General features: G+C 40.4%; 1 protein-coding gene across 1 annotated transcript in view; it reads left to right on the top strand.

Moving 5' to 3' along the window:
- The window catches only part of LOC132831229 (guanylyl cyclase C-like), a 124,787-nt gene that overhangs the window by 49,316 nt on the left and 61,515 nt on the right, over positions 1 to 13,956 (top strand). Inside the window, exons 5-9 of the mRNA XM_060849240.1 lie at positions 1,886 to 1,982; positions 4,431 to 4,545; positions 10,828 to 10,963; positions 11,311 to 11,396; positions 12,829 to 12,943. Of these exons, the coding sequence (XP_060705223.1) occupies positions 1,886 to 1,982; positions 4,431 to 4,545; positions 10,828 to 10,963; positions 11,311 to 11,396; positions 12,829 to 12,943 (549 nt within the window). The remainder of the gene's footprint in view (positions 1 to 1,885; positions 1,983 to 4,430; positions 4,546 to 10,827; positions 10,964 to 11,310; positions 11,397 to 12,828; positions 12,944 to 13,956) is intronic.

The following is a 13,956-nucleotide window of genomic DNA, read 5'->3' as shown; positions in this document are numbered from 1 at the left end:
GAAGAGTGAAGAGAGATAACATCAAACGAAAGACATAACTCCAATGAAATAGAAGGAACAGCAGTATTCAGGGGACACATTGTCAATGTTGGAAATGTAAGTCCTGTTAAGATTCAACCAGAATTGGCCCAGAGTTGAATGAGAGAATATCTGTTCAATGGACTTTATAATTGAAACTTGAGTTCCCTCCAACGCCATTTTAATTTAGCCCCCTCCCCCTCTACCTAACTCTCTGTCACATTTGCTCTTAACAGACTTTGCAATTGTTCAATTAGAATCAAAGATGATTTACTGGTTGTGGTTAATAGATGAAAAACAAGTATGTGGTTTGGTGACAGGAAACAAAACACGTTCAGTTGTGTTTAAGAGCACTTCTGGATGTAAAAATAATGTTGGGTTCAGCACTTCTGAATATGAAAAAGGACTTAGGTTCCAAGGGACACTTGTAGTACAGTGGTGGTGTCCCTACCTGTGGTCCAGTACACCTAGGTTGAAGTCCTATGTGTTCCAGAAATGTGTAATAACATTCCTTGGTTGATTAGGGGAGAGAAAGAAAAGAATTAAGTTCTTTGCAGACTCTGCAACGCCATTTTGATTCTGACCCCTCCCTAATCCCTGCCTTTTACATACCTTTGATGATCTGCACTGCCCTTACTAAGTATTGCATGTAATTTGACTAATTGGAAAACATGTGTGACTCAGTGGTGGCAGTTAATAGATGAAAAGTGCTATGGATGATTTGGTAATAGGAAAAAAGCCATTCAGTTGTGTGTGGTAAATATAAAACACTTCTGTATATATAAAAGAAGAGAATTTGGTTCTTCCTTCTGTGCCCTTTCACATGGTGGGGAGTGGTTTCCCGTATGGGTGCACAGCCATCACTTCTTCACCTTCATCCATTGCTCAGGTACATGTTGGCATTTCCATCTACCTACATGTGGTAGGCTTCCCATTGAATGACTTTCTAAGTAGGACTCTTTAATTTTTCCATCGAGGACATTGGTGGGGGTGAGGGGGAGGTTGTTTGCAAACCACAGACCTGTAAACTGTAGAATATGTTGGCTGACCAACTCCATGACCAACTGTCTATTCTGTGGAGAAATGGTATCTGTGGACCATGTCCTTCCGCTGTTTCGTTATTTGAGCCTCTTCTGTTATCCTTCTGGTTGCACTGCATTTCCATGCTCATGATCTATGGGGACTCAGCACAGATGGAGGTGATGTCAATAAACCCTCTCATGGGTATGCTCCATGGCCTAGCAAAAGTAGCCATCAACAGGTCGAGGTAGCAGGTTATGAGGAGTTGTTATTCCCAATTTCCAGCCTCTCTTCTGCAGTTACATCTGGATGCTCTTGAAAAGGGAGGATGCAGTGTCCATCAGAGCTTTGAGGCTTTTTGGAAGAGGTGGTCCCGCACAGAATTGGGTCTCTGGTGCTGTGAGGTAGCAATGCTAACCACTGAGCCACTGTGCTGCCCATAGCTTACTGACATTGATAAATTTGGGTCTGAACCACATTTCAACAAGTAACACAGTTGTCTCTAAGTCAGAAGGCTATGGGTTCAAATTGCACTTGAGAAACAAACCATCCAGTTTGATCCCCTAGTGCAGCACTCAGCTATACCATACTGTCAGAGTTGCTGTCATTTAGATAGAAAAATAAACTGAGGCCCTATCAATCCTCTGTATAAATGTAAAATATTCCATGTCACTATTTTGAATATTAGCAGGAAATTTGCTGAACTAATATTTGTCCTTCAAACAATATCACTAAGAAAGTTATCTAGTCATTATCACATTGCTGTTTCTGCTCATGCCTCATTTATTGTTGTGTTATTTTGGATGGAATAGTGGAAGAAAATCAATTAATCTATTTTTACTCATAGTGATCATTTTGTGCGGAACAAATAGTGACATCGCGACATTAGTAAATGGAGTTACCCTGGATAAAGATATTATCATCATCCTGGTAGACCTATTCAAGTAAGTACCATACTTATAGCATTATTTTCACTGAAGTCAACACCAGCAAAGCAAAGTCTAAATGTTCCTGTCAGATGATACACTGCAGTTTTTGCCTTTTGCCATTTGATTTAGATTTAGATTTTTATTGTCTCGTGTACTCAAGTACAGAAGTACAGGAGTACAATGAAAAGTGTAAAATGTTGCCAGACATGGCACCTTCTAATGTACAAAGGTACCTAGGGGCAAAAAACTTCAGTACAGAGTGGTAAAGAGAAACAAAGTTAAAATAGTTATGCATAATAGACCATCAAAATATAAGTAGAAAAATAAAGAAATAATTCTAATGTGAAGTACAAGCACTAGTTAGAAAGGGAAAATTCCCTCTAAACTGTCTAATCAAACATAGAAAATTTATGATGTAGAAGGAAGCCATTTTGCTTACCATATCTGAGCTGAAATCAACTTCGGAGCTGAACAGCAATGGTTCAAGAAATAATAAGCTTTGGGATGCACATGTGCAAGGTCAAAACAGCATCATTTGTAAGTGATAGAAGTGTGTACAAATGTTGTAACTGTGTCCTATTGCATGACAGGAATTAATTGCGATGATGCACGGCAGTTCTGTGACTGGAGCTTGCATAATGTGATCACTGGAGCACGTGCAGTGCAGTGTCTGACTGGAATTATACCTGCTTTCAAGTGGATCACCTGTTGTGTGACAGTAGGTGCAGGGGAACAGGTGCAGCAGCAGGCCTGGCCCCCTGGGCATGGGCTGTGGGATCCAGGCAGAGTAGTGGTTGGGAGACAGCCGGCTGACAAAGCAGTGATAGGCAAACGTAGGAAAGGATGGAAGCTAAGGAAACCCACTCCACAGACACTACCGGGGGGAGGTATCATCACTTTGTCAGAACCCCACCACTCACTGACCCTCATTCCCAGTGTTCCTAATGCCCTCAGCCCCACCTAGTAACATCAGCGGCGAACGCACAGTACATCCTGGCACTGTGATGTCAGGAGCAGTGCCCACAGACAGTTGGCATCAGTGGCTGTACCTGCACATGTATGGGAGCCATTTTAGTGTTATGGATAATCACTCCAGAAGAATATAGCCTTCTCTACACTGTCCTCATAAATTTGTGAAAAGGTTAGGAGATGTTTGGTGCAAGAGAAGATGAAGAAATTAACTTATGAGAAGCTTTCAACATGATGAGAGGTTTCCTCATTTCCCCTTCCCCCACCTCACCCTAGTTCCAAACTTCCAGCTCAGCACTGCCCCATGACTTGTCCTACCTGCCTATCTTCTTTTCCACCTATCCACTCCACCCTCCTCCCTGACCTATCACCTCCATCCCCACCCCCACTCACCTATTGTATTCTATGCTACTTTCTTCCCATCCCCAGCCTCCTCTCATTTATCTCTCCACCCTGCAGGCACTCTGCCTCTATTCCTGATGATGGGCTTTTGCCCGAAACGTCTATTTTCCTGCTCCTTGGATGCTGCCTGGAATGCTGTGCTTTTCCAGCACCACTCTAATCCAGAATCTGGTTTCCAGCATCTGCAGTCCTCGTTTTTTTTACCATGATGAGAGGTTTGCTTTGTGTAACCCTTCTGCAAATGTGACAGTTACCGGTATCTTTGACTTAACACCATTTGCAAAAGATTGAGAGAGAATATTTGGATAAATCCTTTCACCCAGAAAATTATGAAGCCTTGGAACACTCAGTTTGAAAAAGTGGTGGAAGTAGATTCCACAAATAATTTTAAATTTTAAAAGGATGACAACCAGGAACTTGAGGATGAAGAATTTGCAAAGATGAGCAGAAGGTGGGCAAATGAGAAAAAAGGAAACTGCACTTGCAAAGACTCAACATAGAGCTGAATGGCCTTCATCTGTGTTATAAGTTTATTTGATTCTAAAATTATAACATCTGCATTGTTATACAACGCTGATGCTAGCACAAAACAAGCATTGTTGAATTCATATTCTCAACCTCTTGTGGTGCTAGGTGAACAGGTGTGAGAAGGCTCATGTACAGCATAAGTACCATCAGTAGATCCAGTCACATGTTGGGATTTGAAGTTTTGGATTTGCTGGCCAGCCCCATACCCACAAGACCTTCTGCACCCTCCTGCCAGTGCTCAGAAGCTGGCATTTTCACTGCATTGTGTAATTCTATGCCATACTGTGGACCTATAGTTTTCCACATCGTGAGAAATTACTTAGTCCAATTAGCATTTTTTTCAGCAAATAATTGAAGTAGAACATTGGCCCAAAGTCAGGCAAAGGATATTAACCTTCAACCTTATAGTATTAAGCTGCTGTCTCATTCTCTTCAAGGGTTTATGTATTGTCATACTTCTAATAACAAAGTGATACTGTTGGGTGGTGGGGCTGGAAATTGATGGGGAAGGTGTTGATCTCCATATTGTCTTTCTCAAACCCTATCCATTCCTCTCTCTGATAGTCACACCTACTCTCCTGATGCAGATTCAATGGATTACATGAAACAAGTTCTGGTGGTAACCCTTCTGCCTTCAGTTTACAACCAGACCTCACAAGAGGCCAACAACACTGCAATGGTAAGAAGTAAATCTCCCGAAACAAAACTTGTAGGTAGCATCAGGTCCAATTGTTAAACCCTCAAGTGGCGATGCTAATGTTAGACTGGGGTGGACAAAGTCAGAAGTCACACAACACGAGGTTATCGTCCAACAGGTTTATTTGAAATCACAAGCTTTTGGGCACTACTCCTTTGACAGGTGAAGTCACTTCTCTCAAGAGAAGAGCACTGATTCGAGGTGTGATTTCTATTCTGCATCCTGCCATAGAGAAGACTTTTTACTTCCCTTTCTCACTCCCCTCCAATAATCTATCTCTTCTTCGAAGATAATTTGGCACTTTTTAAAGAACTGGTGTGGAAAGTGGAGTTCCTTTACATGGGACTCTGACACATTTCTGGGACTGGAAGGAAATGTACTGAGGTGATAGACTTCATCTGCACTGGTATTAATGCCATGTCTTGGCAGAAAGACCCTCCGCTTGCTGGTTCTTGGCTCTCTCAGAGACTCCCAAAAATTACTTCCCTAAATGCCTGTTGCTCATCCAATTAAAAGTTGTATCTTACCCATGTTTACTTATGATAGGGTCACTGGGAAAATAAGTAAAAGACATTGGACTGTAATCATGGGGGTTTCAACGACCCTAATATTAATTGAACGAGGAGGTAGGTGAAGAGGATAAGAAAATGAAGGGATCCCTACAATTTGAACAAGACTACTTTCAAATGCAATGGGATGTATTTTTTGCCCTTCTCCTGCCAATGTATTTGAAGGTGGGATAGCAAGTAAAAGTTAAAGTTAAATCCAAAGTTATGTATTCAGATACTGATCAGAGATATTTATCATATGTTTTGATTGGGTTAGTTATGTATTCAGATACCGATCAGGGAACTTTATCATATGTTTTGATCGGGTTATGAGCTTCTAACTCCCTCACAGATATTCTTTATTTTAGATGTAATTTCCTGTCTAACTAAAATGGACTACAACTAAATGTTACCACATTAAAGCACATTTGTGGAAAATGCAACAAGGAGTGAATTACAATAAGTAACTGTGATACAATGCATGAGAATCCTAGATTTTGATTGTGAAAATTAGCTGAAGCCTCCATAATGCAAACTTGAGGATTATTAACAATATTATTGTATGTACGGAAAAAAAAATGAAATAGACTGCTCACATTGACGACAAGGCACCTAGTCACAGTATTAAGAAAATAAAGTTGTGCATTATTCCTTGGCTTATAGGGATGGCAGTTGAATACTTATACATAAAATTGATTTGACAATCGGCCAACATTTTGCAGTGACTCAATTAATATGAGTGGTTGGTCAACCTACCAGTCCTGACCTGTCCCATATTACAAGGGGTATGGACAACGAGTGCACAGGACAGTCCTGTAGCCTATTGAAGTCTTTAAATTGCCTATTGATGACAGTTTGATGTCATTATTCCACCTCCACTGTTAAAATGCATGCTACTGGGAAGGCAGAAAGGTGGTGCGTAGCCCAGCAGGATCTGTGAACCATGTAAAGGCAATCACAAAGTGGATTACATCTTTAGGTAGGACCTATTTGCCCATCAGAGGCTGCACTCCCAAGCCAGAAATATATATTCTCATCAAATTCACCCCAATATGTTAAAAAGAATTTGTTACTTGAACTAGTAATGGGGAATTATGTAGAGAAGATAGAAAAAGGAAGAGGCAGTGACCGAGGATAAAGGAATAGCCTAGAACATTTCTGGGAGACATTCAGAAGCTACCATTTTACTACATAGAATTAGAATCCCTTCGGTGTGAGAACAGGCCATTTGGCCCAGCAAGTCCACACTGACCCTCTGAAGAGTAACCTACCCAGATCCATTTCCCTACCCTATTACTCTACATTTCCCCTGACTAATGCGCCTAACCACCACACCTCTGACCACTGTGGGCAACTTAATATGGCCAATTCACCTAATCTGCACATCTTTGGACTGTGGGAGGAAACTGGAGCACCCGGAGTAAACCCATGCAGACAGTGAAGAATGTGCAAACTCTACACAAACAGTTGCCAGAGGCTGGAATCAAATCCAGGTCCCTGGTGCTGTGAGGCAGCAGTGCTAACCACTGAGCCACCGTGCCACCTTTATCTATGTCCTTTTATTTCATTTTGTCAGTGTCAGTAGCTGCTGTTTTTCTTGATATAAATCTAGTCTCAGTTAACTGGGCACATGTTCAAAATTTGCAGTTGATACAAAATGTAGAAATATTGTGAATTGTATGACGGACAGTAATAGATTTCATGAGAATGCAGGGAGGCTGATGGAATGAATGGGTAGGTGACAAAAGGAATGTCATGCAGTGACATGTGAAGTAGTATATTTTGGGAGGAATAATAAGGAAAGGCAATATAAAATAAAGGGTAACACTTTTAAAAGGGGGCCGTGGAACAGAGAGACCCAGGGGTGTATATGCAGCATTGAAGGTTAGAGGTTAAAAAGGAGTTTCAATGATATTTGCAATCTTGGAACTTAAACATCAAGGTATAGAGCACAAAAATAAGGAAGTATTGATGACCTTCAGCTGCAGTATTGAGTCCAATTCTGGGCACCAGACTCTAGGAAGGATGTGAATGTGTGCAGAAAAGACTTAGACGAAACATTCCAGCAATGGGGGTCTTCAGTTACTTGGAGATGTTGGGTTTATTCTCTGTTGAGAAGTGACAGAAGGAGTTTTGACAGAGGCATTCAATCATGAAGTGTCTAGAAGGTGTGGATAGATACAGCGCCATTCGCAAAAGGGTTGAGAAAGAGAGGACATCAATTTAACGTGATTGCCAACAGAACTAACAGGGACATGAGCAGTAATTATTTTATGTAGCAACTGGTTAGCATCTAGAATGCATTGTTACAAAGGATGATGCAGAACAGATTTAATTATGGTTTTCAAAAGGGAATATGTCATTATTTGATGAGAAAATAAATGCAGGTTACAAGGAAAAGATGGTAAAGTGAGACTAATTGTGTAATTCTTAAAGATAGCTGATGTTGACATGACAGGCCAAGCTACCTTCTTATATGCTGCATCCATTATTTGATTCTATAAGTAAGATAATATCAGTGAAATAGTGATCATAAATTCATGTATTTGATGATAATGATTGAGAAGGATGCCTACATAATCAAAACCAGCATTATAGATTTCTGAAAGTCCGACCCTGCAGAATGAGAATAGCACTTTGGAAAATAAAGTGGATAACAATATTAGCAAGCAATTATATTGAGCAGCAATAGGAAATAATTAACACAGCAGTCAACAGAATCCAGTAAAATGAATGAAATGAATGGATAGGTGATAGAAGGAATGTCATACAGTGACATGTGAAGTAGTATATTTTGGTAGGAATAATAAGGAAAGGCAATATAAAATAAAGGGTAACACTTTTAAAAGGGGACCGTGGAACAGAGAGAGCAGGAGTGTATAAGCAGCATTGAAGGTTAGAGATTAAAAAGCAGTTTCAACGATATTTGCAATCTTGGAACTTAAACATCAAGCTAAATCCTAATCTGTCCCTGAAAATAGATAAAGACATGGGAGGCTGTGTGAAGAGAATTATGAACAAATTTTGAGAAGAATTGTAGTTCAGATCGAGATGTAAGCTTGCTCGCTGTGCCAGAAGGTTCAGTTTCAGACATTTCGTCACCATACTAGGTAACATAATCAGTGAGCCTCCTGTGAAGCACAGGTGGAAATGCCCACTTTTTATTTATGTGTTTAGGTTTCCTTGGGTTGGTGATGTCATCTCCTGTGATGATGTAATTTCTTGTTCTTTTTCTCAGGGGGTGGAATGGGATTCAAGTCAACATGTTTGTTGATAGAGTTCTGGTTGGAGTGCCATGGTTCTAGGAATTCTCGTGCATGTCTCTGTTTGGCTTATCCTAGGATGGATGTGCTGTCCTAGTCGAAGTAGTGTCCTTCCTCATCTGTATGTAAAGATAGTAGTGAGAGTGGGTCCTGTCTTGTTGTGGCTAGTTGATGTTCATGTATCCTGGTGGCTAGTTTTCTGCCTGTTTGTCCGATCTCATGGTTCTTAGCAGAGGCAGTAATGCAGAGATTCCAATGAACAGCTCTGCCAGCCATCCAACCCAAACTTTGAGTCCGCTATTTGGATGGCACTTTTGTCATCACTAAAAGAAACAAATTAGAGGGAACCTTCAAGATCATCAATAATACCCTTACTGGCATAACATTCACTAAAGAGGAGGAAAACAACAAACTGCCATTTCTAGATGTTGCAGTAGAGCAAATGGCCAATGGGAAACTTTAAACCAGCATCTACAGGAAAACAACACATACGGACCAAATACTGAACTACAGAAGCAATCATCCCAACACCCACAAATGAAGCTGCATTAGAACATTATTTCAATGAACCACCAAACACTGCAGCACAGAGAAATTATGAAGACAGAAGAAAATCATCTATACAGGGTATTCAAAATGAACGGATACCCAATGAACACAGTCCGCCGATTCCTCAGCAACAAACCCAAACAAACAAACAAAATGAACCCAGAAACCCTAGCCACTCTCCCCTATGTCAAAGACATCTCGGAAATGACTTCCAGACTACTCACATCCATCCTAGGATAAGCCAAACAGAGACATGCACGAGAATTCCTAGAAGCATGGCACTCCAACCAGAACTCTATCAACAAACATGTTGACTTGGATCCCATTTACCACCTGCTGAGAAAAAGAACAGGAAATGTCATCACTGCAGGAAATGACATCATCACAGGAAATGACATTGTCAACCCAAGGAAAATTAAACACATAAATAATAAGCGGGCCATACCACTGGAGGCTCACTGATGATGTTACCTTGTGTGATGATGAAACATCTGAAAACGAACCTTCCAGCTCAGTGAGCAAACTTACATCCAGAATTATGAACATAGACAGTGGGGATAGCATGTATGGGAAGAATATGAAGAGATTTTAAAAAGAAGTAAAAACAAAGGAGAAGAAAAGATAAGCTATGAAATTAAGTTGTCAAGTAACATGAAACAAAACAGCAAATAATTTTTAAGGGAAATCGTCTTGTGAATATTTAATAATCACATTTATTGACCTGATAATAACAGAGGCAATAATACATTAATAGAGAAATAGCAGAAATATGAATGAATTGCTTCTCTTCAGTGTTTATCATTGAATAGGGCTTTGCACATGATAGTTGATGATGTAATTTAAAAAAAGGATGATTATATTTAAAATAAAAAGAGGAAAACATTTAAAAAGCAATCAAACATGAAAAGGACAAAGTCACTCGTCTGATTTTATCCATGCATTTTTAAAGGATCTAGTGAAAAGAAGAGTATCATATCTGCATTTTAAACTAATAATTACTTGAAATAAAAAGTTAAAAATCACACAGCATCAGGTTATAGTCCAACAGGTTTAATTGGAAGCACACTAGCTTTCGGAGCGATGCTCCTTCATCAGGTGGTTGCGGTGTCTTACAATTGTATACTCCACAACCACCTGATGAAGGAGCAGCGCTCTGAAAGCCAGTGCTTCCCATTAAACCTGTTGGACTATAACCTGATGCTGTGTGATTTTTAACTTTGTACACCCCAGTCCAACTCCGGCAACTCCAAATCTTGGGAAAAAAGTGCATTTCAGAAAACTGGTCGATCACTGTACTGACACTTTTGAAAAATAAATACTTCGAATGCTGAATTGGTTTACATCAATCAATACAGTCTCAGCAGCTAACCTATCAATCCAGGTGAATGTATTGTAGGATTCATAAGAGAATAGAGTATGTATGAGCTATGGTTGGAGATTAATTATGTTGTAGAGTCCTCGATAAGAGAAATACACATGGGCTGTGGGAAGACATTAGAACAACAGGTGAAGTAGGTTAGATGTAGATGAGTCGAGAGTGAGGTGCTGGAAAAACACAGCATGTCAGGCAGCATCCGAGGGGCAGGAGAATCAATGTTTTGGGCATAAACCCTTCATCAGGAATCTTGCCTGAAACGTTGATTCTCCTGTTCCTTGGATGCTGCCTGACCTGCTGTGCTTTTCCTGCTCTCCACTCTCCACTCGGACCTCCAGCATCTGCAGTCCTCATTTTCTCCTCCAAAATGTAGATGAGCCTTTTTTTGGAACAGGTCTGATATATTGAATTCCCTGTGGCAATGATTTGTTTGGTGTTAACCATGAGAACATAACTTGTGACAGATCCAGTAATCATTAGGACATGCTATGAGCTGTCAAATTCAAATCTGAACTTATATGTGTTTCAGATGTACAACGACTATATGCTTGGTTATTATGATGCTGTTCTGCTCTTCAGTTTGGTACTTGAAGATTTTCTGATGAAAAATGAGTCCCCAACACCAGCCGACTTCAGTAAAAACTTTCGAAATATCTCCTTCCAAGGTTAGTATTTCCTTCCCACTAACAAACTTGTTGTACAGGCTTAAGAAAGGAGGGAATAACAGAAAAACAAATAGAGACTTTGGAATTAAAAGTATACTTAAGAATGGTAGGGGAGAGTTGAAATGATTGGAGGCAGGAACAATAGAACTGTAGAAGGGGGACTCATGTTTGAGAAAGAGCAGATAGACCAAGGAAGGGAAAGCAAGAGAAGAATATTTGTGATTAGGGATAAGGAAGAAGAAAGATTAAACAGAAAGTGAGTTCTGTGAACTTGAAGATAGAAAAGAGATAAGTGGAGAAAATTCTGATCTAGGAAATGAATTAAATCACATCTTGTTTGATTACAGGAGCCCTGGGACCAATACATCTGGATGAGTTTGGAGATCGAGACATTAACCTGACTGTTCTGTATACCTCAGTCAAAACAGGAAAGGTAGGTTCTTTAACCAGGCAGATTGGAGAGCCCAGATGTCATTCTGTGATATGCTAGTGAAACAGTGTGCATCATTGCATTAAGCAACACAATGTCACATGATTTTGCCTTCAAATTGTGGCAGTCATGAGGCTTTAAAAAAAATGTATTCATCCCAATTCCATTTTGAAAGTTACTATTGAATCCACCAACCTTTTGGAAGATGGTTTCCAGATTACAGTGAGGAACCAGTTTGTCCTTATTTAATCTATCAAAATACTACACAATTTAGAACTCCTCTATAAAAATCCCTCTTCATTAATTGACTCTTTCAATAAAAAAAAACAAGTGGAGATTTATTCAGTCCTCAACCCCATCCCTTCATTCATTCAGATCATAGGTGTTCTGTACTACAATGTCATGGTTCTATGGGCCTCTATGTCCTTGCCTAATCAAAATCTATCAAATTTTGTTTTAAGATTTTTGATTGTCCTCCAGCATCAATCTCTATGTAATAAAGTGCTTCCTTAGGCTATGCCCCTTGCTCTGGGTTCTTCCACTTCTGAAATAATTTATCCCTATATACCCATTCAATCCTTTGATAATTTACAACACACAATTAGGTCACCTATTCTTCTATAGTCAATAGAATGCTAGTCTAGCCTCTGTAACCTTCCCTTATAAATGATAATAGAGGGAAAATGTTTAATTTATATAACAATATTACCCATAGTAATCTAAGATTATATCTCGGCTTTCCCAATCTTTCTGCATGACTAATGTTCATTGTTCCCATTTAAATAAAACTTCATTGCATTCTCCTTTCTGAACACAATTGGACAGTATCTCATCTCAAGCCTAAACAGTAACTTATAAAGTTTCAACATAACTTCCTTCATTTATACCCAAAGCATCATTTCTAAAGTCCTTGGATCATTTTAACCAACCTTCACAAATCATTCTTCCATCTTCAAACCTTTGGTAGTTGAAAACTCTCTGAGTTTGCGGATTCTTTAAAATTATTTTTAAGACTTTGATTAGATTATCTACAGTGTGGACAGGCCCTTTGGCCCAACCAGTCCACACTGGAGAGCAACCCACCCCCCTCTGACTAATACACCTAACACTATGGACAATTTAGCATGTCCAATCCATCTGACCAGCACACCTTTGTGACTGTGGAAGGAAAGCCACACAGACACAGGAAGGATGTCCACACAGGCAGTCACCTGCAGCTGGAGTTGAACTTGGGACTGTGATGCTGTGAGGCAGCAGTACTAACCACTGAGCTATCGTGTCACCCCAGCAGTGCTGCTCCTGGTTTCTTCTTCACAGTTCTCTGTGTTAAAGTCTAGCTTCCATATGTCTGCCATTTCAGCAGTGTGATCGTGTCCTCCTCAAGTCTGCTCTTCTCGTATGCATTGTTTACTAAATTATTCCTTTTTAATTGCAGTACAAGACGTGGTTTCACTTTGACACCAAGAATCATAGCATCCACGGCCTTGACCCCATTCCTGAGTTTGTATGGGACAAAGGATTACCCAATAGTGCTCCTGAATCCACACAAGGTAGGTGCTAGCCAAGTTTGACTCTGCTGGGCTATAGCCAGCTCGATCATTTTCTGGTGTAAGGCCACAATCCCATTGGTGCTCAGAGGTGTAGGGAAAGGTGCCACTTGCTGCAGTCATGATTTGGTGATGCTGGTGTTGGACTGGGGCGTACAAAGTTAAAACTCTCACATCACCAGGTTATAGTCCAACAGGTTTAATCAGAAGCACACTAGCTTTTGGAACGCTGCTCCTTCTAAACCTGTTGGACTATAACCTGGTGTTGTGTGATTTTTAACTTGCTGCAGTGTAATTTTTAGGATGGGTGTCAAGCGTGAGTGTGACTGTAAAGGAGGCTTTCTAGTATGGTATTGTGGATGGGGAACTTCCAGCCACATAGAAAGACAAGAGAAGTTGCTGCTGTTCACAGAAAGTTAAAGGGAGAGGTGTTCCAAAATATGAAAGATTTGGCAGAGTATTTTGAGGAAAATCATTCCAATAGTTGTAAGGCCACTATCCAGAAGACAGATACTTAAAAATAAATTTCCAAAAGAACCAGAGAGGAGGCATGGAGATATTGGGCAGTACAATGTCTCACAGCGCCAGTGACCCTGGTTCAATTCCCGCCTCAGGCGACTGTCTGTGTGGAGTTTGCACATTCTCCCTGTGTCTGTGTGGGTTTCCTCCCACAGTCCAAAGATGTGCAAGTCAGGTGAATTGGCCATGCTAAATTGCCTGTAGTGTTAGGTGTACGGGTAAATGTAGGGGTATGGGTGGGTTGCGGGTCAGTGTGGACTTGTTGGGCCGAAGGGCCTGCTTACACACTGTAAGTAATCTAATCTAATCTAGATAATTCTGCCTTCAAGCAACTGTCTGTGGAGTTTGCACATTCTCTCCATGTCTGCCACAGTCCAATGATGTACAGGTTTGTTGGATTGGAGGAGAAAGTGAGGTCTGCAGATGCTGGAGATCAGAGCTGAAAATGTGTTGCTGGAAAAACGCAGCAGGTCAGGCAGCATCCAAGGAACAGGAAA

This window comes from Hemiscyllium ocellatum, chromosome 33 (assembly GCF_020745735.1).
Source record: "Hemiscyllium ocellatum isolate sHemOce1 chromosome 33, sHemOce1.pat.X.cur, whole genome shotgun sequence".
Classification (NCBI taxonomy): domain Eukaryota; kingdom Metazoa; phylum Chordata; class Chondrichthyes; order Orectolobiformes; family Hemiscylliidae; genus Hemiscyllium; species Hemiscyllium ocellatum.
The sequence above is the reverse complement of the archived record's forward strand: the minus strand, read 5'-3'. Positions and strand labels throughout refer to the sequence as shown.